Consider the following 25633-nt stretch of genomic DNA (forward strand, 5'->3'; position numbering starts at 1 on the left):
ACATGCCAATTTAACGAGTCTAAACTCTTTTCTCATTTTGGTTTCTTCCCCCCACCCCCCTTACGCTATTTAGATTTATTTTTGAAGAAAGTAAGAAAGAGAATAAAGACCTACTTCTTGGTTTCATACTGACTGACTCACTCTTTGAGCAGTATGAACGAGCTACAGCTACAGTGGGACATTTAATTACGCTCTTACATTGTTACAGAGCATTTTCTTGTGACAGTTTAATAGATTAATACATATAGAATCTGTACCCCTCCTTACCTGGAGATGTCAAGCCCTTTAAATATCCAATAACATTAGTAATTGTTTTGAATTTCGTAACTGTCTGAACTTGCATGTTGACAATTCTTTCGTCTGAAAAAAAAATTATAAGATATTTGCTTTTCTATATCCTCTTGTTGTTTCTTAAAACGTTCAACTTAATTTATCGAATGTCGTTAACACAAGAATTCCAAAACAATTGAAAATTTCTAGAAAATCAAAGTTACACCTTTTGGCAAGTACCTACTGAATCCTTCTGTGTAGACCCTATTTTAGGTACTTGTTATACAATGAGGATCAGGCTACAATTGCTCATAGAACTGCAGTGCAGAGCTATAAAGAGGCAATTTGAGACTCCACATTCAGAGCTGCAGTGAAGTTCAACATGAGAGCACACAGAAGACCTCGGGGAGATGTGGACAACTCATACTTTAAAAAATATGGGAAAAAAAAATATGGATCAGATAAAAATATTTCCAAAGAAATTTAAGTGCTTTTCTAGCTTCAGAAAAAGAACATGTGGAAGCTAATGTAATCTTTCCTGCGTGATTCATTATTACGTTATCACATGGAGAACTGTAAACCAGCAATACAGAAATTAAGAGTAAGGATTTCTAAAGCTGTACGTATTTTTTTTGCAGTCTTCATTTTCATCCGTGTTGGTTGGTTTCTCACTTCTATCCTAAATCTCCACCGAGTTGCTCTGCCTCTTTGGGTGCTTGTATTAGTGCCTGATACTCAAAAATTTCAACAACAAATAAGGCAAAGACACCACGATCAGGAGATACTTCAGTCACAGTCCTGGAGCCATCTTTGAAGGCCTTTGGGGGTGACGGGTATTAATCATCTACTTGATGGATCCTGGGAAGTCTTGGGGTACGAGGTTCAAGGGCAGCTAGGAGGTTCTTCTGGGGGGTTTAGGATGGCAATTAGGACGCAGATAATGCGGGCACCTGGGTGGCTCAGTGGTTGACCATCTGCTTTCAGCTCAGGGCATGATCCTGGGGTCCTGGGATCGAGTCCCACATGGGCTCCCCGCAGGGAGCCTGCTTCTCCCTCTGCCTGTGTCTCTGCCTTTCTCTGTGTCTCTCATGAATAAATAAGTAAAATCTTAAAAAAAAAAAAAAAAGCAAGCAAGCAAGCAGGTAATGCCAAGTAGCCAGGGTCTACTGACAGGCCTTCAAATGCCACCTTTTTCTACTGGATGAAAATTGTTTAATAAAAATAATTGTCTTCTTTCCTTGAATGTACCCTTTCTGGGAATGCAAATGGGAAATCAATATACTGAGTTTCTTAAAATTAAAACTAAAACAAGAGTAAAGATTCCCTGAGAGAATGTCTGAGCACCTCAGATATGAGAAATGGAAAGTTGCATAAGAGCCCGAGTATTGTAGTTTTTAGCTTAGGTGCTATACATTTTTGTTTGTTTTAAATTAATATACTTTGTTGTTGTTGGTGGTGGTTTTTATAGCTGTTTCAGATTTACAGGAAAATAGATTGGAAAGTACAAAGTTGTCAAATATCCAGTCTCTCTACCCCAATCCTATTAACGTTTATCATTTGGGTGATCTAGTGATTATCATTGATAAGCCAACATTAATACATAATTGTTAACCGAAGTCCCCGGTTTACATGAGGGCTCACCCTTTGTGTAACCCGTACTAGGATATTGACCACGCATAAGGGAAAGTATCCAAGCTTACAGGATCACGCAGAGGAGTTTCACTGCCCTACAAACCTCCTGTGCTCTACCCTTTCATCCTTCCCCTACTCCCTCCTTATTGAACCACTGATCTTTTAAATTTCTCCATAGTTTTCCTTTTTCTAGAACATTAACCACTGATCTTTTAAATTTCTCCATAGTTTTCCTTTTTCTAGAACATTATATAGTTGGTCTCATATGGTTGTTTTTTGTTTTGTTTTGTTTTTAGGGTTTATTTGAGAAAGAGAGAGGGAGTGAATGCGGGGGTGAGGGGCCCAGGGAGAGGGAGGAGTGAATCTCAAGCACATGCCCATTGAGCACGGAGTCCTGCACTGCTGGAGCTCACCCGCCTGAGATCATGCCTGGAGCCAAAATCAAGAGTGGGCTGCTTAACTGCCGAGCCACCCAGGCACCCGTCGTATATTTGTTTTTAACGTTTATTTCCCTCCTCTACTTTTGTTCCAAAGAGTTCAGATAAGTGAACTTCAGGCAAGTGACTCATTACTTTAGAGTTTTTTAAAAATCTATTTTTAAAATAGATTTTTTCCAGCTTATTTTTGAGTTAGACATGGATGAAAAAATATTCTCTGGTTTTATAAGATTCTTTTGTTTTCCTCATTTAGAAGTGAGAAAACCTCACAAGATTTGAAAACCTGCAACATAGGGCTTAGAATATTAACTTGCATTAATATAGTTTCTTACAAATTATAGTAGACATTTTCCCACGTACACGCGAGGTCTCATTGGATCTCACTGATTCTTGAAACAACCAAGTGAAATGGGTTCTATTATCTTTATTGAATAAGGCACATGGGGCAGGCCAGGGACTCAAACCAAGGTAAATATAATAATCATATAAATAACATTTTTAGCTAACAATAAAGTCTCTCTCCAAGACTCTATTTCTTTCATTATGAGATATTCTTCGTATGTATATAAAAGAATCAAAACTAATACAACATACTATGATGATCCACATCTAGTTTTCACATATTATTTTACTATATTTCCTTCATTCATATCATTTTTCAGTAATGAATTCGATCTCGCAGACTTGGTTATTACCTTAAGGTAAATGTTAATCATTTCAGGTTTTGTTATATAGATTTAGATAGATTGGTAGGTTGATAAGTAGGCAGATATAGGTAGACATGAGCATAGGCACAGATTTAGAAATAAACATACTCCATTATTTTATAAGCTTTGATATTTGACAGATATTATTTACCCCCCCCCTTTTTTTTCCCACTCAGCATTACGTTTTTCTAACTTTCCATGAATGTAAATGGAGATCTGGTTCATTCATTTAAACTGCTAAGTAGTATTTGGTTGTAAAGTCAATTCCAGCTTATGTTCTAGTTCCATTACTGAGATCTAGGAGGTTATTTCCACATTTTCAACATTACAGTGTGGCAAAGAGATTTTTTTTCTTTACATTTCTTTTTGCACGTGTGCCATTTTTTTCTCCAATTAGATAACTAGAAGTTTAAGTAGTGGGTTATAATATATGTGTATCTTCCACTAATATAAAATGTGTTTATTCCACTAATACATATGTATCTTCAACTAATATCTTCAATAATGTATGGAGAAATTGCTTATTATATTTTTTTTTACTTTTAACAATATGATGGGTATAAAAATCTTCTTATTGCTTTAATTTGCATTTCCCTGGTTACTAGTGAGGTTCATAAATTTTATATATTTTATGTCCAAGTTTTTCATTCATATTCTTTGACATATTCCTTTGAGTTGTTTACCATTTTGGGTATTTTTGTGGGGTTCTTTTATTTTGACTATTATTCTCTTATGAGTTATATGTATTACACATACTTTTAAGTCTGTGGTTTACATTTTCTAGATACTTATTATATTTTAAATATTAATATGGTCAAATCAATAATATTTCAGTATTCCCCTTGAGTACTTGTGGGATTTTTATGTTTTGTTGTTTTTACTTTTTTAAGAAACACTTTATTTTCTTTTTTTTTTTTTTTTTTTTTTTTTTATAAAGTTCTTTTTTTTTAATCTTTTTTTTTTTTTTTTATGATAGTCACACAGAGAGAGAGAGAGCGTGCGGCAGAGACATAGGCAGAGGGAGAAGCAGGCTCCATGCACCGGGAGCCCGACGTGGGATTCGATCCCGGGTCTCCAGAATCGCGCCCTGGGCCAAAGGCAGGCGCCAAACCGCTGCGCCACCCAGGGATCCCGAAACACTTTATTTTCTAATGTCACAAAATGTTTTCCAAGTATTTTAAAACTGAATTTTCAAATTTGTGTTTTTAATCTAGTCAGACTACATTGTGAAGTAAGTATTCAATATTACCTCTGTGTTAGGGATAGTCAAGTGTTCACACATACTTTATTAAAGACATTTGAGGATTGCATTCGGGATGAATTAATGAACTCATTTGAGGATTGTCTTCTGTCCATAAACATTATATGTCTCTCTATTGCAGTTGTTTTTCAGGTCTTTTTAACAAAGTTTTATACTCTGCTCCAGAAAAGGATTGCACAACCATTATTAATTTATTTTTATGATGTTCCTACTATGGTAACAATATATAATATTTATAACTTTTTCTATCATGTATAAGCACGCTATTTAATTTCTCACCTTGGTCTTACAACGAGTCTTCTTGTTAACCTCTAGAGATTGCAATAGTTCATCTATAGAGTTTTTATTTTTGTTAGTTTCAATTTAGGCAATTGCTCACCAGAAGAAGAGAGCTTTGTTTACTTCTTTCAAATTTTATGACTTTCAACTATCATTCTTATCATCCTGTCTAGGGCTGCTAGTGCTATACAGAATAAAAGCATTGAAAGCATTCCCTGGTCCTTACTTTGTGCTTTTCATTTTTAAAAGAATGTTTCTTAGATTTTACTTTTAAAAAGAAACAAGTGATATTTGTTATAGGTTCCTGGAAAATTCCCTTTCAGGTTAAGGAAGAACACTTCTGTTCCTACTTTGCAAAGAGATTTTATCATAAACAGATGTTGAATCATCTTTTGAGATAATTGAAGGCTTTTCACTTTACTGTGCTAAAAAAAATGCATATGTTCCTGGACAAAATTCTACTTAGTCATTATATGTTTTCTGCAATTGGCTACTAATGTTTTTAGGATGTTTTCATAAATAAGAAATTGGCTGACAATTTTACTTATCATTTGTCCTTGTCTTGTTTTGGGATCTGGATTATACAACCTCACAAATGTTTAGGGATATGTGCTTCTTTTCCTGGATTTTTCTAAGAGTTTTCAGGTAGCACAGGGATTATCCATTTTACAAAGGAGTACTAGGATTCATACATAAACTATTGAGTTCTCATATTTTGTATGTGGGGAGAGGAAGCAGAGTATATTCTCACTTAATGTATATTTTAATTTAATTAACATTTTCAATAAATATTCATGGTTATAAATTCATTCAGATATTTAACATGTTTATTGCTTCTAGTTATTTGCATTTAGTTGTTCACTCTCTTCTTGTGCTTCCAAAAAAAGGAAAGAAAAAAAAATCACTCTGTATATCTATTTTTGTCCTCTTTTCTAACATTAACTCATTCTTGTCTTTTTTTTTTTTTCTTTACCAGTTTTGCTAGAAGTATCTAAGTTATTAGTATTTTCAAATGGGATTCATAGATCCTCATTATAAATTTTTTTCACTTCAATATTATACTCTATGCTTACCATTACCTTTGTTCAATTTTATCTGGATGCATTTAAGGTTACAGATTTTTTATATAGATTTAGTATGCCATTGAAATTAATATATTAATTTCAGCATATGGTCTTTTTATCTTACATTCCAAATTTAAAATTTTTTTACTATTATTCATTCTTTTTCAAACACTATTCTTAGTTTGAAAGTTATTTTTTTTAAGATTCATTTATTTATTTTGAGATAAAAAGAGAGAGCAGGGGAAAGAGGGAGAGGGAGAGGAAGAGAGAGAATCAAGCAGACTCCCTGCTGAGGCAGGGCTTGATGCCACAAGAGCCTGAGATCATGACCTGAGCCAAACCCAAGTCAGTCACTCAACTGACTGAGCCGTCCAGGCACCCTCCCCCCCATCATCCTTTCTGTAATATATATGATACATTAGTTCAAATAATTTTAAAGTATTCAAATAGAAGGTGTGTGCTACTATTGACATCTAACTTAATTACAGACAGAAAGCAGGGTCTGTAAGCTTAGTGATTCTTTGATATTATGTGAGATTTGTTTTGTGACCTCTATAGGCCATTACATCTGATAAATAGAGAATACACATTTTAATAAAATGTCCCATACAAAAACATGCACTCCCTGTTATATGAGTGCAGCATTTCATATGTATGCCCTGTAGATCAAGGTTGGAAGACTGTGGGGCTGTAACTTTATTCATTGTTCTCTATAATTTCTCTGTTAATTACTGAGACATGTTAAAGTTTCCCAAATGATTTGTCTTTATCAATTGTCCTGGCAATACTAGCAACCTTTCCTGTGCATATTTTTAGACTATTTGTTTCTTGTATTCAAGTTTGGAATTCCTATATCTTTCTGACTTCTATATAGAATGTGTAGAGCAATTATTTCTTACATCTTCTTTATCTCCTTTTTTTTCCTACAGTCTTCCTCCCCCCTCCCCTCTGATATTAATAACATCATTCCATCTTTCTTTTCCTTAGCATTTCTGTGATATATATTTTCCCAGCATTGAATTTACTTTTGCCAGGCATCCCAGGAGCATCTCTGGCTCAGGGACAATTTTTATGAATATTTCTTGGCTTGCAGTTTCTGTACTACAATAGTAGTGGAAATTCTGAGCTAGGGTTTTTGATTTCTAAATACAAATTTTTTTTTCCATCCAGAGTTCAGATAGAAGAAAGATTCCCTGTACTGGTGGGTGAGCTCCTTTCTAGTCTGCCTACTTACTACCTGCATCTATGTAAGAATGCTACTTACAACTCCCTGCTCCCTACAGACACATAACTATGCCTTCTGTCCTCATGTATTACTATATTCCCACTCTAATTTACCAGAATCCATAATTTTCCAATACCAGTCAATCACAGGGTAAACTATTTTGCTTATTTCTCTGATTTTTTGTTCCATCTTCATTTTTGCCTCTGGATATTTGACTTTCTTTTTTGATAGCTGCATATATATATATATGTATATATATATATATACATATATATATTATTTATTTATTTATTCATGAGAGACACAGAGAGAAGCAGAGACACAGGCAGAGGGAGAAGCAGGCTCCATGCAGGGAGCCCGTGTGGGACTTGATCCCAGGTCTCCAGGATCACGACCTGAACCAAAGGCAGATGCTCAACCACTGAGCCAACCAGGTGTCCTTTAATAGCTGCTTTTTAAAATGTTTTTTCTTCTATTTCATTGAGTCATTAAAATTTGTATGGAACACTTCAAATATTTTGTCCTGCCTTCTTGCCATACTAAAGTTTAAGATTTCAATCTAGAAGATACATGGAGATATGAAAACATGAAGACAATCTTTTGCTCTGAGGAGGATGCTATATTTTCATTGGATCTTCCCAACTGAGAGAAGGACCTGTTTATGTATCATTGCACAAGGACCAGACCAAAATAATAATATATAATATAACAAAAGACACCTTTTCATCTATTTATTTGCATCCCCATACTTGATATTGATATTCATACATATTGTTTCAGGATGCCTGGGTGGCTCAGTGGTTGAGCATCTGCCTTTGGCCCAGGGCATGATCTCAGGGTTCTGGGATCGAGTCCCGTATCGGGCCCCCTGCATGGAGGCTGCTTCTCCTTCTGCCTGTCTCTCTCTCTCTCTCTCTGTCTCTCTTTCTCTCTCTGTGTCTCTCATGAATAAATAAATAAAATCTTTTAAAAAATGTGCTTATAAAAAATACATTTTGTTCCATATTATTCCATGCCCATATCTGAAAACAAATATTGTTTTAAGCAGCACCATGATCACACTTTCACTTATAACATGAGAGAGCCACCAAAACTTTGGATAAACTCCCATGACACATCTATTGCTGTTGGCATCGCTAATTTAAACAGTCCACTGGTAAGGCAATGTTACTCTTCATAGCAATAACAATAGCAATCCTATACTTTGGAATTTATTCTACAAATATAATTGAATTCTTCCCAGTATAATGTCTAACTGCAATTACAGAAAATGGCATAGATATCCCAAATAGGGAAATGACTGAGAAAATTGTGATAAACTGTGTGCCTGTTAAAATGTAAGCATATGAGCACTGGGTGTTATGATATATGTTGGCAAATCAAACTCCAAAAAATATATATATATACAAAAAAATGTAAGAATAATCTGTAGAAACATGGATATCCTATATGTGAAAAAAATAGAATACCAAAAGATATAGATAATGACTGAACTTAGGTAAAAATGTGTTTACAGACAAAATATTAAAAAAGGAAAGAGTAATAAATGAAACAAAGACTGGGTTAGCAAGGCCTCCCAGGATCTCCTGGGGTGAAATCTTGTTGTAAAGAGGTTTGAACAAGCCTGAACCCTTGGACATTTATCCTTCTCCTCCAATTTTCAGGCGTGATGGGAATTAAAATCAGACCATCCTCTATTGCTCCAACTTATGACACCAAATCCCTGAAAACTGAGGCTGTCTGGGGACCTGGCAGAAAAGGAGAGAGGTTTAAGATGTTCTATTATTGGGGAAACAATGACTACCATTATGCAAACCCAGAAAGATATACATTAGGTATATATAGATATACCCAAGATATATAATGGACTCCAGCTCTGCCCTCCTAGAAGTCAGAAGAAGTAGCTAATACCTCTACAGCAACATAAACTCCCAGACCAGAATATTTAGACACCTGGTTGTGCATCACACAACCACACAACAGAAACAAAATGAACATATATATTACCCAAAGTAAACACTGAAACACACAACACGCGAGTTTAATAAGCTTATAATTAAACACGACAACAGAAGGGGATGCATTAGTGATAAGAAACAACCAGAAAACACTTTCAAAAGAAGAAATAATAGGTAAGGAAATAGAAATATCAAAAGAAATATGACAATAGATAGGATGAGTAGATAGAAATGGTGAGTAAGAGTATAACTGAAAATTGAATTTAAGAGCTATATCAGGTTGAGGATTGTTTTCAGGAACCACAGAAAAGGGTAAAGAGAGAAAACAGGAAAGTACAATTAAAAATCATGGTGGATAGAAATAGGAGTTCTAAAAGGGATGCCAGAGGAAGAAGAAGAAGAAAAATAAATGGAGGAGAGGAAATATTTAAAGAAATACTATTTTTCCAAAATAGGGAAAAACATCTATATATTTTTGTTTTGTTTTTGTTTTAAAACATTTTATTTATTTACTCATAAGAGTCAGAGAGAGAGAGAGAGAGGCAGAGACACAGGCAGAGGGAGAAGCAGGCCCCATGCAAGGAGACCGATGCAGGACTCGATTCTGGGACCCCGGGGTCATGCCCTGGGCCGAAGGCAGATGCTCAATGGGTGAGCCCCCCAAGCGTCCCACATCTATATATTTTATAATGAAGTTTAAAAGCATGTAGGATATAGAGAAAAATTCTAAAAGTTCTCATAGTTGAAACCAGATCACCTACCACAAAAAAAAAAAAAAAAAAAAGAATCAGGTTGATAACGAGCTTCTCAAAAACAACATGACACCAAAAGGCCATAAAATTAAAGAAATTTTTTAAGTAGCCAGAGAAATTTTGAACCTAGATTGTTTGGTAACAAAAAAGAGAGGGCAATGATGTTGTCCAGCCCTGGAGTAATGGATCTATCAAATGTAGTAAAGCTACTTTTTTGCAAAACTGTAGAGCACCTAGAAGCAATGGAGTAGACAGGGGACAGTGGGGATAGAGCCACAGAGTAATAAATGAAAAAAGATAACAGAATCCAAAGATATATTGCTCAATAATATGTAAAAAAATCTTCACTTCCTTCCTGTTTCTGAATACGTCAGTCCCACAAACTCTTAGGTGAGGTTGGCCAGGATAGCACGTCCGGCAGCGGCAGTAGGATATGATGCACAGCGAGCGAGGGGTCATGTGTAGGAAGGTGAGCATCCCAGTGGGTTGTGGTGCTGCATCCCAGGGTGCGGGGGCTGAGGCATGTGGAGCACAGTGTGTGTGTGTGTGTGTGTGTGTGTGTGTGTGTGTGTGTGTGTTTAAGCCTGAAAATTGGGAGCGAAGCAGCTGTCAGGGGGAACAGAGCAATGAGAGAAGTCAGGGATGAGGACTGAGAATGGCATCTCCATTTCAGGGCTGAACAGCACATTCCCTTGGGAGCTGAAGGGGTCAGGAAGGTAAGTGCCCCACGGATGGGGGACAGGCAGGGCGAGTAGTGCAGGCCAGACAGTCCATGTGGGGCTGAGCCTGGCTTTTCTGTCGGACCCACAACGGAGTGAGAAAGGCTTTCTTACAGAGGAAGGAGTAATGACATCAGTGGAGTACACGCAAGGGAAGTAATGACCCAGCTGATATTCAAGGGCATGACCCGCACAGGATCTCTCATTGTTAGTGAAGAGATTATAAACACGGGAAGAGAAAACCAGCAGGTATTCGTATGTCCTTTTGGTGTCTCAATAGATATACATAGATATAAAACGAAATAAAGATATAATCTGAATGTACATACATGTATATCTATACAGATTTAAATTAAATATATTAATTAAATATATTAAAATAAATTAAAATAAATTAAATTAAATATATTATATTTAAATTAAATATATTCTCCCCAGTTTTGTTTACTAAGTACTGAAGGAAATAACCCTCCAACAGCCATGAGCTCATCTAGGATCCACATCTTGTTTTCCAGATATCATTCTCTACTCGAAAGAACTAGGACTTTTTTGGAGAAATGGCTGATAACATGGTTGGGGCTGGGGAGTACAAAATGATTTGATATATCAGATTTTTGTTGTATCAAAAATGAAGGAGATTTGAAAATCATGAGAATATGCCACAGACAGGACCTAGGTTGAAGGTTCTATTTTGGGCTGACCAGGGACAATTTGAGTATCACAATAAAAGTAGTACCGGCTTATAACCCATTGAATAAAGCAGGGATATAAATCCTAACCATATTATAAATTGATACTACATGTATAAATAAAAACCCAAACAAACAGGAAAAAGAAAGCTCTTCTTTACAGCAGAATGTCAACCCGTAAAAGCAGAAGGGATGATGAACTTCGAAGGTCACTTTTGGCTCAGCTTGGTAAGGACTAATTGGCCCAAAGCATAAATAATTGTTAAAACTAGTGGGTGGGCATAGGAGGGGGTGGGGACAGGAGCTCTGCATGATTTCAAATAATTATTAATTGTATAAAGGAAGAAATTTAAAAATAATAACTTCAACGAGGAGCCCTCACAGATTTTTGATGAATTAAATGATCAAAGTTAGCATTCCCAGTAATGGGACAAATTGATACCAGCAATGGGGCGGCGGGGGGGGGGGGGGTGGACAGTCTCATTCTGTAATGTTGCTGCCAAAGATGCAGCAGCTGAAATTATTTATGGGAAAACATGAGCTAAGCCCACACTGGGGAACATTCTCCAGGTAGCTGGCATGTAAGCTTCAAAATTGATAAAGCCATGAAAGTCAAACAGAGACTGAGACTATTCCGGATTTAAGGAAACAGGCCACTTGGTAACTCACAACACAGGACTCTAGATCCCGTTGCTACTTAGGTCATTACTGACACAACTAAGATTTGCACGGGGCCTCCGGGGTGAGCACCCGACAGCCACGTATGCACGTTTCATTCATGATCGTGATGGTTGCGTGGTCTGCAGGGACAATGTCACCCCTTTTGGGGGAATTCGGATGTGATGGGTCATCTTGGTGGTAGTTTGCTCTCAGATAGTTGAGAAAAAATATATATTTGTGCTAGTCTTGAAACTTTGCTGGAAGTTCACATTTATTTCAAAATTAAAAAAAAAAACACTTAGAATGAGAAAATCCTGGATAACATTTAGATGTCACTTATTATTTAAAAAGTCAGCGCGTGTGCGTGCTTGTGTGTGTATTGCTACTTTAAGATAACATTTCCAGCTCACATTTGCCAAATGCTTTCTGTCTTTCATGCTTCAAAGTTTGATGGCAGCTTTAAATTTAATGTGTGAAGTTCAAAAGATTTCAAGATGACAAAAATGCGTTGTTCCACTCAGAGAACATTTGTATTCAAATAGGGTGAGGAGACCTAAAAGTAGTTGCCCTCTCTCTAGTCCTGAATTTCATCACGTGCAGAGAAAAATATCCTACTACAGAAATTCTTTTCCAGGGGCAATTCTGTCTCATATTCCATTGCTATTGTGAAGACTCGATTAATCCCGGTCTCCTGGGCCGCCCGGGTGGCCCAGCGGTTTAGAGCCGCCTTCAGCCCAGGGTGTGATCCTGGAGACCCGGGATCGAGCCCCCATCAGGCTCCCTGCATGGAGCCTGCTTCTCTCTCTCTCTCTCTCTCTGTGTCTCTTGTGAATAAATAAATAAAATCTTAAAAAAAAAAAAAACAATCCTGGTCTCCTTCACTCAGCTAACAAAGCCTCATCTCCACCTGCACTGTGAGTAACCGGGACTCAGCATCTAGGAAAAGTCCCATCCCCATCTGGAGAGATTTGAGGACTAAAAGTTGCAACAAACTCTGAGTCCTAATTCCACTAAATAAGCTTCCGTTGGTTTCTTCAACATAGTTCTTGCTAGGATTCCTAATTTTAATTATTTGCCTCATTCTGTGCACCTGACTCTGTTTTTAGCTGCCTGACTCTAGAAAAGAACTTCTAGGATGGGGGCTGTGATTTGTTTTCTTTGTTTTTCAATTTCCCTGAAATCTAGAATCACACTTTTGGTGGCTGGGACTTCATAAACCGCTAGCATCTCTCCTAAATGCCAACTGCTTCTCTAAATATCTGAGTATAAACTGCTTCTGGATTCTATGTCATCACAGCTTGCCTAGGTTTCTCAGTGCTCCATTTCTCCACGTGAGATCTCTCCATTGCCAAATGTTTTTCTGAACCAATATACTATTGGTTGATATCTTATACTAGATCAAGGGTCTTATGGGAAATATTGATCAACTGACATGGCATACATGCTAACCAATCAGAATGCACTGGCGGCAAATAACTGGAATGCCCACACCAACAGATGCAAACTGATATCCCTGCCCCAGATACTGTTTTTCTTGCCATATTGTAATTTTTTCAGGAGCTCCATTTCAGTCTATCCTGCAGAGAACATCACCTTACACAAGAATTCTACGGAAAGGGCACCTGGCTGGCTCAGTAGGTTTAGCGTCTGACCTTGGCTCGGGTCATGACCTCAGGGTTGTGTGGTTGAGCCACGTGTCAGGCTATGAGCTCAGCAGGGAGTGGGCTTCTCCCTCTCCCTTTGCCTTTTCCCCCACTTGTGCATGCATGAAGAAAAAAAAAAGAGTTCTACATAAGAGTCTGCACAAATTCTAGTCCTAAGACCTGACTAGGTCCACCCGGGCCCCCCTCACCTGATGTGATACGTCTTACCATATCCTGGATACTGACAATAACACCAACTACCAAAGAAAAGGTTCTTCAAACATTTTATCCACTAATTACAATAATGACTTTTATAACAGAAGCCTTAAGAATTTCAAGTTTATTGAAAATAAAAGGGACAGAGGAACTAGTTAAATAAAATCACGAGGAAGCATTCCACAAATCTAGAATGTAGGGCACATTCAGGACAACAGACTTGTTCCAAAGTTCCCAGTGTTAAGAGAAGAAAAAGAGGATGTGCTAGATTAGAAGGGATGCAATTTATAGGCCTGCCTTGGTTTGGATAAACCCACTGTAAAAAATTGGGATGCCTGGTAAAACACCATAGTTTGTGCATCAAATAAGGTAAAGTTTACTGTCATGAAAAAGTGGATATATTTAATTAGATAGATTTCAAAATAATATGTATAGTATGATCTCCTTTTGGTTAAAATAAAACAAACAGGGATCCCTGGGTGGCGCAGCGGTTTGGCGCCTGCCTTTGACCCAGGGCGCGATCCTGGAGACCCGGGATCGAATCCCACATCGGGCTCTCAGTGCATGGAGCCTGCTTCTCCCTCTGCCTGTGTCTCTGCCTCTCTCTCTCTCTCTCTCTCTCTCTCTCTCTCTGACTATCATAAATAATAAAATAAAAAAAAAATAAAATAAAATAAAACAAACAAACAAACAAACAAAAAACACAAAACCTCCAAATGTGTATATATAAATACAGAAGGATTTAAACTAAGTTTTGATAGTGGTAATTACTGGGTAGAATGAATATGTTCTGGACTGAGCTGTTTCTCTTCAAAATCACATGTTGAAGCCCTGGCCCCCACCATAGCTGCATTTGGAGATACGGCCTTTCAGGAGATAATTCAGGTTAAATGAGGTCTCAAGGGTGGGAATTTCATCCACTAGAGTCCTTATAAAAAAGAGAAAGAAACACCACAGGGTTCTCACTCTGCTTCTGTGTGTGCAGAGAAGAGTCCATGTGAGGACACAGAGAAGGCAGCCGTCTGCAAGCCAGCAAGAGAGCTCGCACCAGAAAGCAATTTTTCTGGCACCGTGAGCTTGGAGTTCCCAGCCTGCAGAAGTGTGAGAAAAATAAATGTCTGTTGTTTAAGCTACCAGGTCTGTGGTATCTTGTAATGGAAGCCCAACATGACTAATACAGAATGTGTGGATTTGCTTCTCTGTTTTTACTCATCTCTCTTTTCTAACTCTTAGCAAACATTAGCTGATTTGTAATGATAGGAATTAAAGAGAAAAGTAAAATCGCCAAATCTGTTTCAGTGCTGCAAAGTTTTCATTCTGAAAAAGTGAGACTAGCATACAAATACTGAATGAAAACTGTCGGCTTGGTCCTTTTCACCACCTTAGTAGCTATCCTTGAGTCTACACACACACACACACACACACACACACACACACACACACGTGTGTATTCTTATGAACCTGCATGCATTTTGGAAAAAAAAATAAAGTTTAAGATTATTATTTTCAATTAGCAAAATTACCTAAGTAGGAAGATGTTTTAAAGAATATTAAACTCAGGAAAAAACAACTTATCTTCTTCGTATCCCTTCTAAGAGTGAAAACTGATCAACAGAGTTTCTACATCTTTCTACCAAACCACCCCACAAATCACAAGTTATCAGATTTGTCAGCAGACTCCTCATCTGCAACACTAGCCCAGTACTGCATATTTCCCACATTTCCATCCAGATCTATTTTCACCCTTCACCTAGCTCTGTGTCCCAAGGAGCTGGCCTCTACCTCTACGGAGAACATCTACTGGGCTCTTCTTTTAATATTTATTTATTTTAGAGTGAGAGAGAGAGAGTGAGTGAGCAGGGGATGGGTAGAGGGAGCAAGAGAGAGAGAGAACATCTCAAGCAGACTCCGTACTGAGTGTGAAGCCCAACAGGACTTGATGTCAGAACCCTGAGATCATCACCTGAGCCAAAAATCAAGAATGTGCTGCTTAACCAGTTGAACTCTCCAGGTGCCTCTCACCATCCCTTTTCTATTTCCCTTTACCTATTTATAATTACGCATAGGCCCTTGGCCAAACTCCCACGAATTGCCATTTTTGGTGTGGGTATCATCGATTTCCTGATGGTAACCTGATTTATATGTTGACTGACTTAGGTATATTTACTGAGTCATCTGTACGTGTTGCCAGGAAAAGAATAGATGTTGAGGAGGAGAAGAATTTCTTTTATAGTGTTAGGACAGACTAGGATATTCAGGCCAACTTTCCCACTGAAAGTCCTTTACAATGCTGAATAAAACACAAAACGAATCTTGTTAACAGCATCCAAGAACTAGAAGGTAAAGAATTACTAGGTCAAAATTTAAGTTGTGACAGGAACACAGATAAGCAAAACAATAAAGCTGCTTTCAACTTGAGGGAATTTACTGAAGCTGGAAAATCTCTTAATCTTGATGGCCTTATGAGATGCGAAGTTTAGAAGAAAAAGCCCTGGGCCTGCCCACGTTGGAGAGAAGGTAGTTCCAAAAAGAGATTGCTCCTTACAAAGTAGAGTTCTAAATGACTGCACTCCCCTCTCCTATCCAGGAGATGGTGATGAAAGTTACCTGGCATGGAACGAAGCAGGAAAAGCGATCTTGAAAAAGCTATAATTCTAGGTAACTCTAAAAGAATACAAAGAAATATATATAGCTTCTAAAATAATAAAGGGAAAAATATAATGACCAAAATAATCTTAATATAAAGAGAGAAATAAAAGGAAAACATAATATGTGGTACAAAGAAGAAATCCAAATTAAGATGAAAAGAATATATAAGTAAGTATAAATACATTAATAATCACATTAAATGTAATGAACTAGAGCTTTCTGGTAAGAGATAATCAGATCGTATTTAAAATACAAATTAGTTGTAGGGCGTCTAACAGGCTCAGTTGGTAAAGCATGTGACTCTTGATCTCAGGATTGTGAGCTAATAGAATTTACTTTAAAAAAAAATACAAAGTAGTTGTTATTAAGAAGAGATGCTAAAAGAGAAATATATAGAAAGTTGGATACTAAAAAACAAAAAGATATACCATAAAGAAACTAACACAATAACAAGCTAGTGAGTCTAAATTAATATAAAGCTAAATTATTTTTTTAAGTTATTATTTACATGAGGGAGAGCACAAGCGGGGGTGGGGAAGGTAGAGGGAGACGGGGAAGCAGACTCTGCTCAGCAGGGAGCCCAAGACCGGGCTGGATCCCAGGACCCCAGGATCATACCTGAGCCACAGGCAGACACTTAACCGACTGAGCCACCACCCAGGTGTGCCAAACCAAATCAAATCTAAGACAACCATTATAAATATAAAAGAGATCACTCCATCTTATGAATGTTTCAACTAACCAGGAAGATATGATGTATTTGGATTTATCTAAGAAGGGATGCCTGGGTGGCTCAGTGGTTGAGTGTCTGCCTTCAGCTCAGGTCATGATCTGGGGGGTCCCAGGATCGAGTCCTGCATCGGGCTCCCTGCAGGGACCTGCTTCTCCCTCTGCCTGTGTCCCTGCCTCTCTCCCTGTGTGTCTCTCATGAATGAATGAATGAATGAATGAATGAATGAATAAATAAATAAATAAATAATAAATAAATAAATAAACAATAAATAAATAAAATAAACATCTAAGAAATGACCTTAAAATGTATGAATCAAAAATGGACAGAACTACAAGATAAAATAGACAAATGTGTACATAACAAGGAGACTTTAACACTAATAATAAGAATATCTGAATGTCCTGTTAGGGTTCCTAGCCTCCATGGACGTGTATAGAGCTCTACAGCTGACACCACACGGTGCACACCCTCACATACTCCTAGGACACGGGGCAATAAGGGAAACATCGAAAAACCGTATAGAAGTAGGGCAAAAACAACACATTCTAATGAAAACTGCAGCTTGGAAGGATCTGCTCTTCTTCTTCCAGCATCCAAGTGCCTGGATCATGGCGGAGAGAGTCAGGAGGTGCTACTTCCAACTCGAAGAGCATGGCATTCGCCTGGAGCTTTAAAGGATACTGAGGCTCTTAACTCAGGGAAACGAACTAGGGGTGGTGGAAGGGGAGGAGGGCGGGTGTTGGAGGGGAATGGGTGACGGGCACTGAGGTGGACACTTGACGGGATGAGCACTGGGTGTTTTTCTGTATGTTGGTAAATTAAACACCAATAAAAGTTAATTAAAAAAAAAATTAAAAAAAAAAAAAAAGGATACTGAGGCTTTACAAACTTAGAGACACACCCCTGAAGACATGTTTGGAAAATACTAAATAGAGTGATAGGGAGAAATATTGGATACGGAACCACAAAGGCACTGAGGGATCACCAGTCCACTGCCAACAAAAGGGTCATCAAACTGTAAAGACAGGGCGCGCTCTCCCGGGGTAAATCACATACATAAACCACAAAGTCTAGTCGAAGCGTCTGTAATTGGAAAGAAGTGACAGGTACTTGAGAAGTGATGTGAAGAGGATATCAGAAACTATAAAAAAAATTGCTGAGGAATATTGGAGATTGGAAAACACTTGTTAAAAGTAATTCTACCTCAGAGTGTACACCCCAGGTTGTCCATAGGTCTTTTAACAAACAAACACAACCCTAGATTGATTCTAAGTTGAATCGTCCCTGAAAATCACAACTGCCAAGACAGAAGCCTGGCAACGTGAGACGCTCTGGGCGAAGACAGATCTGTGTCACCCTTGGTAAGCCCCACCTGCACTCCCCAGGACACAGAGGACTGACTGTACTGTCTATGGACTTTGGACAATAGGTTTCCCACCTATGTTCACTCTACTTAAGACCCTTGATGAGTCGTCCTTCAAAGTCATTTCTGAAGCTTTTTTTCCCCTTTTGTCCAGGGACTTCAGACTGGCAGCTCACGAAGGCTGATCTTTAGTTCTACGGATTCCTCTCTTATCAGCCTCCAGCTCAGACTCCTCGGTTCACTGCGCAACCGGCTGCCCGAAGAGCCATAGCACTGGGGTGTCACCGTTGCAGTTTAGTGCCTCCTAACATCCGTCATGATCCTTGAGTGTAAACGTATTCTAGCTCGCTAAATTTTGGGAATAAAAAGTGGCCACTGTATCTCTGTGTGCCATATAGAAGTTGTCTACGCAAATTAAAATGTTTGCATGTTCTGGGTATAATTCCTCCAGATTTGGCGCTGGAAGTCATTAAGGCCTACCTTTCCCTAAAACAAGTTTGCAATTCTCTTATATATATTTTTAGGCCTACTGAGGAACCCCCTTTTGCAGGGCCAATAAGGGCCATATCATATCATTTCCATATCACTCCATTATCTTCCTAACGTATCTACCAAGACACTCTAACCACCAGACTAACATAATGTACCCCGGGATCTTCTCACAGGCTATTCTGAACAGGTTGGTTAGTTTCATATGTAACAAAAAATAATGCTGAATTCAACCGTCCTAACATTTCTTGTTAACAAATATTTCATGAAAAGCTAAAATTTGCCACTTGCCAAAAAATTTTAGTATAACCTAAATTTTTGGACGGTACGCTCAATACATCTTTTTAAATCTCTGCTTGGGATGGTAATAATGAACACTTTTAAGTAGCTGTTAAAAATTAGAAGTACAATCCTTCAAAAGACATTTGAAATATGTAAAAATTATAACTGACAGTGTCACTATATTATTCTAATTAAAGTGATTTTCATCAAAGAATATGTAAAATTGTGAACAGGGAAATATATTTGATATATAGGAAATATATATCCTGTTCACAATTTTATATATATCCCATATATGTTAATATATATTAATATAATATATATATCCATTTGAAGAGATGATCCAAGTTTACTTATGTGATGACATTAATTTTTATGCAACACAGAAATAGTCACTTTTCTATTCATCAAAAGTGATCCATCAAACATTCATATGTTTGAATTGGCCATATTTGAGTCAACACACCCTACCTTCATTATTTTAAGTTGATTAAATTAATTTTTTTGTCTTAATGGATCTTAAACTTCCTTCTCTCTGTTTCCCACTATATTCATCGTTTTTAACCACAAACTCTGACTGATAACTGAAAATTCAAATTTCCATGTTTTGGTTGATTCTCAGAGACAAAGATTGATAACATAATTGAGATTGGAAATTGGAAATAGATAAAAAGAAGAGAAGACTGTGGAAAATAAAATACAGCCAATATGCAATTATCTATATGTTATATATCAATATATGTACGTATACATATATATGCAAGACCTTTTTTTCCTGCTTCTTTTTCTATTCCTCACACAATTTTTAGTTCCCTCAGGAATTTTCATATAAATACTCTGCTCTCCAGTTCCTTTTACTCAATGTATTTCACATATTTTATGAATGCTGATATCTAATGCCTTTATTTAAAGTTTTATGGTCTGTTTCACTTAGGTAGCTTTCTGTTGCAAGAAACTAAAAATCCAACATAGATTGACTAACAAATATGAAGGTAGGGTGTGTTGACTCATATATGGCCAGTTCAGTAGGTTTGGCTACAGACAAAGCTTTAGGGCTCACTTGATGTGGAGGTTTTCTCTCTCTCTGTCTGTCTCTCTCTCTCTCTCTCTCTGCTTCTCCTCCCATTATTCATCTGTACTTTCTTGGTGTTGGTTCCATTTTCAGGTAGGCTATACTCTCAAGGTCCTGACAGGGTTACCAAGAGATCCTGAGGTTACATGCTTTTTTGTTCAGCTATAATGTTAAAGTGAGTCATTGCTACAAATAAATTCCAGAAATTGAGTCCTGGCCCTGTTTGGCTAAGATCATCCTTGAATCAACCATCATAATATGGTTGATGTAATGTACCAATAGGCTTGAGCTAATGAGGATCTATTTCTAGAGCTTGGGATGTGGCCAAACCGATCCACACTACCTTCCTGGGAAATGTTGGCAACGATTCAAAGAGGGGGAGGGTCAAATGGATGCTAAGAAAGCAAAGATGATAGGTCAATTCTGCTATACTCTTATCTGACAATTTGGATTTGGTGTATACAAAGGATTAAACGAGTAAGATGATTAGTTGATCTGAACACGTATTTTTAATGTGCTCCTGCCTAACTTCTTGGTGAAGATTTTCCTACACTAAGGTTCAAGACTAAGAAAATTCAACAGTAAGATATAATTATAATATGTTTGTAATTAATTTTTCTATTCCATAAACTGTAAGCATTGCTCTTATTGCCCCAAAATACAGCACTTCATTCTGCATCCTTTTCATGTACCATCCCTATATGTATCATAATGAGCAAATGCTATACTTTCGTGTTTATGAGAAAACTTAAAAGTTAATTAATTATTTTGGCTGTATCATGAGTATTATTACCCAAAACTGGCTCATTATTCTACATTTAAGACTAGTTTAAATTTAATAACTCGGTTCAGACTGCTCCATCACTATTTGGGAAATCTAAATATAATACCCTGCATTTAAAAAGATGATGAAAGGAGTACCCATTATAACATGAAATATCTTCTCAATTTACACATGTCCCTTAATTTAACTACTGTCTAAAAACAGTAATAAGCTACTATATCCATAAGGAAACCTGATGTGGCTTAATTCCTTAGAAAGCATGTATCTTGTTTTTTTTTTTTTTATTTTAACAATGGAGTTGTAAACAGGTTTCAGTGTATGTTTCAATTTTTCTTCCAAGCTTTGTACACGTTGTGACTTACTGTGAAGATACAGCTGTGGATAGATACAGCAAAATGTGCCATTTTGCCCAGCTATGCCATTATTATACAGATATTTAACATATCGTGGAGGAAATCAATATAATTCTTTGCTGAGAAAGACAATGGCTAATATAATATTTCACAGTATGCAGAAGTACTGAGACACAGAGCATAACTTGATTCTCAGATCAACATGAGACACTAGAAGCTTAGCTAGGAGGGTGTCTGTAGATCAGGTAGCGGCCTCCAGCAAGGCGGTGATGCATGAGGCCACGGAGCTCCCATGCATGCTGTCGGCTCACGAAGGGCAGAACAGTGGCTGGACCACAGCAGGGTCTCTGAATATTAATTGGAGGAATCAATCAATTAATTAACTCTGGTCTTAAATTTGATCTTTTAGAAGTCCAGTGCTTTCCTCAGAACCAAAGTATTATGAAATGTTCTTTACATATTTTAACAAATAGAGCCCACGGTCAATTTGTAGGGCTCCGAATAAGAGACGGTAAAAACAAGACAAAACAAAAAGCTTCTCAAAGTCTCCCTTCCTGCTTTGAGGATCTACACTCATCATTGTTTTCTCTATTTCCTAGTTGTTTGATCAATAATCCGTTTTGGAGGCACTCAATTGATAGGACTTTGAAAAGTGTACGTGTGTCTCTAACAGAGGACAAGCCTGTATGGATTCAGGTTGTGTGTGTGTGTGTGTGTGTGTGTGTGTGTGTGTGTTTAGGTGTCTTCAAAACATTTTTTGGAATGCTTTTGTTGTCAAGAGAAAAGCAGATGAGATAAAACAAGGGTCGTTGAGCCTCCAGGTCTGGACACAAAACCCCAGTCCTGGTGTTGAATTTTACAACCGCTAGATACGAATTTAACAATATGTAAAGAGAGTCTCTGCTTTAGAACTGTAATGCCGAGGCTGGAGGCAGAAATAAGATGCAGCCTGTGGCTCGCACCCCACCACAGGTAGCTTAACTACTTCAGTTTTATCCGTTGTGTTCCAACAAGGCCTGACAAACCGCCCCGCAGTACAAGAGGCATCTCTCGGGCGATGATGCGTAAAGACACGGGGATTTTTTAGTCAATCGCAGGAATTAGGCTTTAATGCTTTCTACTAAAAGACTTCATACCCCAGATAGCTGACTGCTATCCACTGAATCTTGGCAGCCAACAAGACTGCTGAAGCTGAAACGAGGAAGCTATGTTAAGCAGATTTTCATGAATGCACAAAATGCTTTATTTGTAAAGCTGCTTTCCTTTGTTGTGGTTTAAAATGCTTTTTTCTCCCCCCCCCCTTTTTTTGATCTCTCAGTTTGACGAACTCTCAGTCTTTATCAAAATTATGTTCTGAAAACGTCTCTTAAAGAGCCACAGATGAGAAATAAGTGCTCACCTCATCACAAAGGAATAGTTTTTTTTTAAGGAATAATTCTGAACATGTCAATCTAAGGGATTATAAATGATCATGGTCCTTACAAATACTACAAAATACACAGAAAGACATGAAATACTTTACCATTATCTGGAAGCTCTAGAGGGCTACAGACACCAGTTTTCGTTCTGCTGTTTGGTGAAGAGATCAGTTTTGCAACGAGAGATGCCGAGACGGGCTGCACTAGCAGAGACGTGAGGTTTGCTCGGTTTTGCCTAAAGCTTCCATCTGGATTCAAAAGACAAGGGAACAGACCTGTTAGCAACCAGAAATTAAAAACACTTGAAGAGAAGTTTTTTGTTAATAAGTATTTAAAATATGACCCATGTGCTTATTTGAGTTCCTTTGTTTATTCCCTAGTTCTACTCTACAAGAGGCCTTGACGTTCAGTCCAAACACTGTTTCGTATCCTGGTTAACGATGGCAGAGTGGACACATGCACTTACCTCCATTCTCCCGTAGAACTCCACTGAAATGACAACAAAGGAATAAAAAAGCATAAACCCCCATGGGCTGATAAAAGAGAAGGGGCAATAACAGCAGTAAGATTCTAAAAGCTGGAAAGCAGATGCGTAAGTGTCAACTGATGTAACAGACCCAAGACGACCACAATCTAAGCAGCAGAGGGTAAGCTGAGAAGCAATGCAGTTTGTACCACACAACCCAGAACGGCTTAGGAATCGGCCACAGCGCCTACCTATTAAAATATGGGCAAAAGAGGAGGAAAACAGGAGGACTTGATGAAATTCTGATTATGAAGGTATCTCTCCTCAAATCCTCATTCATGCCATCAGTCAGAAGAGTGTCTGTTCCTCCCCCACTGCCTCAGAGGAGTAAAAGTGGGATGCTGAACAGGGAAGGAGACACCAGACACAGTGATGGGGAAGGGGTCTCATATTTAAAATGGGATGGTCTTGGGCAGCCCGGGTGGCCCAGCAGTTTAGCACCGCCTTCGGCCCAGGGTGTGATCCTAGAGTCCCAGGATCAATCCCCATGTCAGGCTCCCTGCAGGGAGCCTGCTTCTCCCTCTGCCTGTGTCTCTGCCTCTCTCTCTCCTCTCCATGCTTCTCCTGAATAAATAAATAAAATCTTTAAAATAAAATAAATTATAATAAAATAAAATAAAATAAAATAAAATAAAATAAAATAAATAAAATAGGATGGTCTTATAATTGCAGAGACTCTTCAAATGTTTTACCATTTTATGGTGCCCAGAATCCTTCCTTCCAGGTAGGGCAATAGGAAATTCAATTGGAGTAAATATGGCCAGGTCAATGAAGACTATACAAAAATACTAAAAATCTGGAAGTCCACCAAGAAAACAACTCACCAAAGACCTCCTATGTTAGTATCCATCAGTGAATAACACTCATCCATATACACAGCTTCAAATCCACTCAACTTTGCCATTCTTAAGTAGGCCCCCTCAGCCAAGGACAATCCTAGAATGGCACACATGCACCAGAGCTTATTAGAATAAGAGCAAGGGGGTCGGGAGGCTCAAGGAAGGAGGTCTCCAGGAAGACAAAAGAAACAGAAAAACTAGCTACATGCTACTGGATTGAGAGGATATTGACAGTAGAGATCAGAGAGTTAGCATGGGAGGAACATCTAGATACATAGAAAAATAAGAATCTAAGAATTAGACAATCTTTAGCTTCGAAGGGAGCAAAAAGTTGTTTGAGAAAGAAATGTAATCATTGTACAGTGTGAATAATATTTACGTAGTCATTGTATTATAAATAATGACTATTTGACACACACAAAAATGATACTCTTTTGGAAAATAATGGGAAAAGGGCACAAGTCAGGGGTGAGGGCCTGTGGAGACTTTGAGAGCAAACTAAATCTTTATCTTCCATAATGGTAGTAGTGATTAAAACGGAAAAAAAAATGAATTCAACTCATAAACATGCTTTTGAGAGACAGAGAGGTAAATATAAAATGTCGGGAAAAACTGAAAACACTAAAAGAAATTGAGTGTTTGCCTTTGGGAGAGAGGGGAAAGAGAAAAAAGTATATAGGGAAGGAGGGAAGAAGATGAGGGTTTTTTTGTGTGTTTTTTTTTTTTTTTTTAAGATGAGAGTTTTTTACATTAACCTTTGTAGAATTATTTGAATACATCCAACAATAACTTGGAGAAAAACAAAAATTAAATAAAAATAAGGAGAGAAAACTATGGTAATACAGGTGAAAGGAAAGTCCACAAGCACTCAGAGTAAAGAGAAAGGAGAGAATAAACAAAAACAGTGCTTAGTACAGACTCAGAGAGGAAATACACGACGGAATGATTCTCTTAAGCAGCCAAAATGTCTGTGAACACAGAGCTTTATTTTTCAGAACTTTTATTAGGGAAAATGATTGCCGAAGGTTTTTCTCAGAATTTAATTTGATAAGACTGCAGGGGGTGCAGAGCTCAACCACACTGGTATCCAGGCTCCAGGAGGCAAATTATAAATGAGAAAGTGTGTTACAGAAGTGTTTCCTTAAATTTATCATCTGGAAAACCACAAAGCTAAAAAAAAAAAAAAAAAAATGGTATTTAGCTTAGGCCTATGGCAGCCATAGCTGTCATGGCTTTGAAGAAAAAAAAAATAATAAAGATTTACACTTAGGATCAGTTTTGTTACGTAAGCACAGCGCTGGTTGCACTATTCAGCGGCCCTATGAGAGCAGAGGGATATCCGGGAGTACATTGTGACCACAGTGTAGTTCACGCTGCCCCGACCAGTTTCAGGTCATGGTACCATAGCGGCTGCAGAATTTGCAGGGCCCAGAGCAAAACGACAACAGGGGACTTCTTGTTCAAAAGGCATGAAGAATTCCAAGATGGTAAGAGCAGAGCATTAAATCAAGCGTGGGCCCTTCCGAGTGGGGCCTGCGGGACTGTGCAGTGTAGGCCCGTGAGCCAGGCCCTGCAGGGCACCAGGGCACCAGGGGCTAGCAGCCATTCCACCC

General features: G+C 37.9%; 1 protein-coding gene across 10 annotated transcripts in view; it reads right to left on the reverse strand.

Annotated features, from left to right (window-relative positions):
* Positions 1-25633, reverse strand: part of NAALADL2 (N-acetylated alpha-linked acidic dipeptidase like 2) — a 1267271-nt gene that overhangs the window by 298263 nt on the left and 943375 nt on the right. For all 10 annotated transcript variants that reach the window (XM_041732043.1, XM_041732046.1, XM_041732044.1 and 7 more), the window contains 2 exons: positions 22760-22903; positions 268-360 (listed from right to left, as the gene is read on the reverse strand). In XM_041732043.1, coding sequence (XP_041587977.1) covers positions 268-360; positions 22760-22903 — 237 coding nt within the window. The remainder of the gene's footprint in view (positions 1-267; positions 361-22759; positions 22904-25633) is intronic.

Source organism: Vulpes lagopus, chromosome 17 (assembly GCF_018345385.1).
Source record: "Vulpes lagopus strain Blue_001 chromosome 17, ASM1834538v1, whole genome shotgun sequence".
NCBI classification, from domain to species: Eukaryota; Metazoa; Chordata; class Mammalia; order Carnivora; family Canidae; genus Vulpes; species Vulpes lagopus.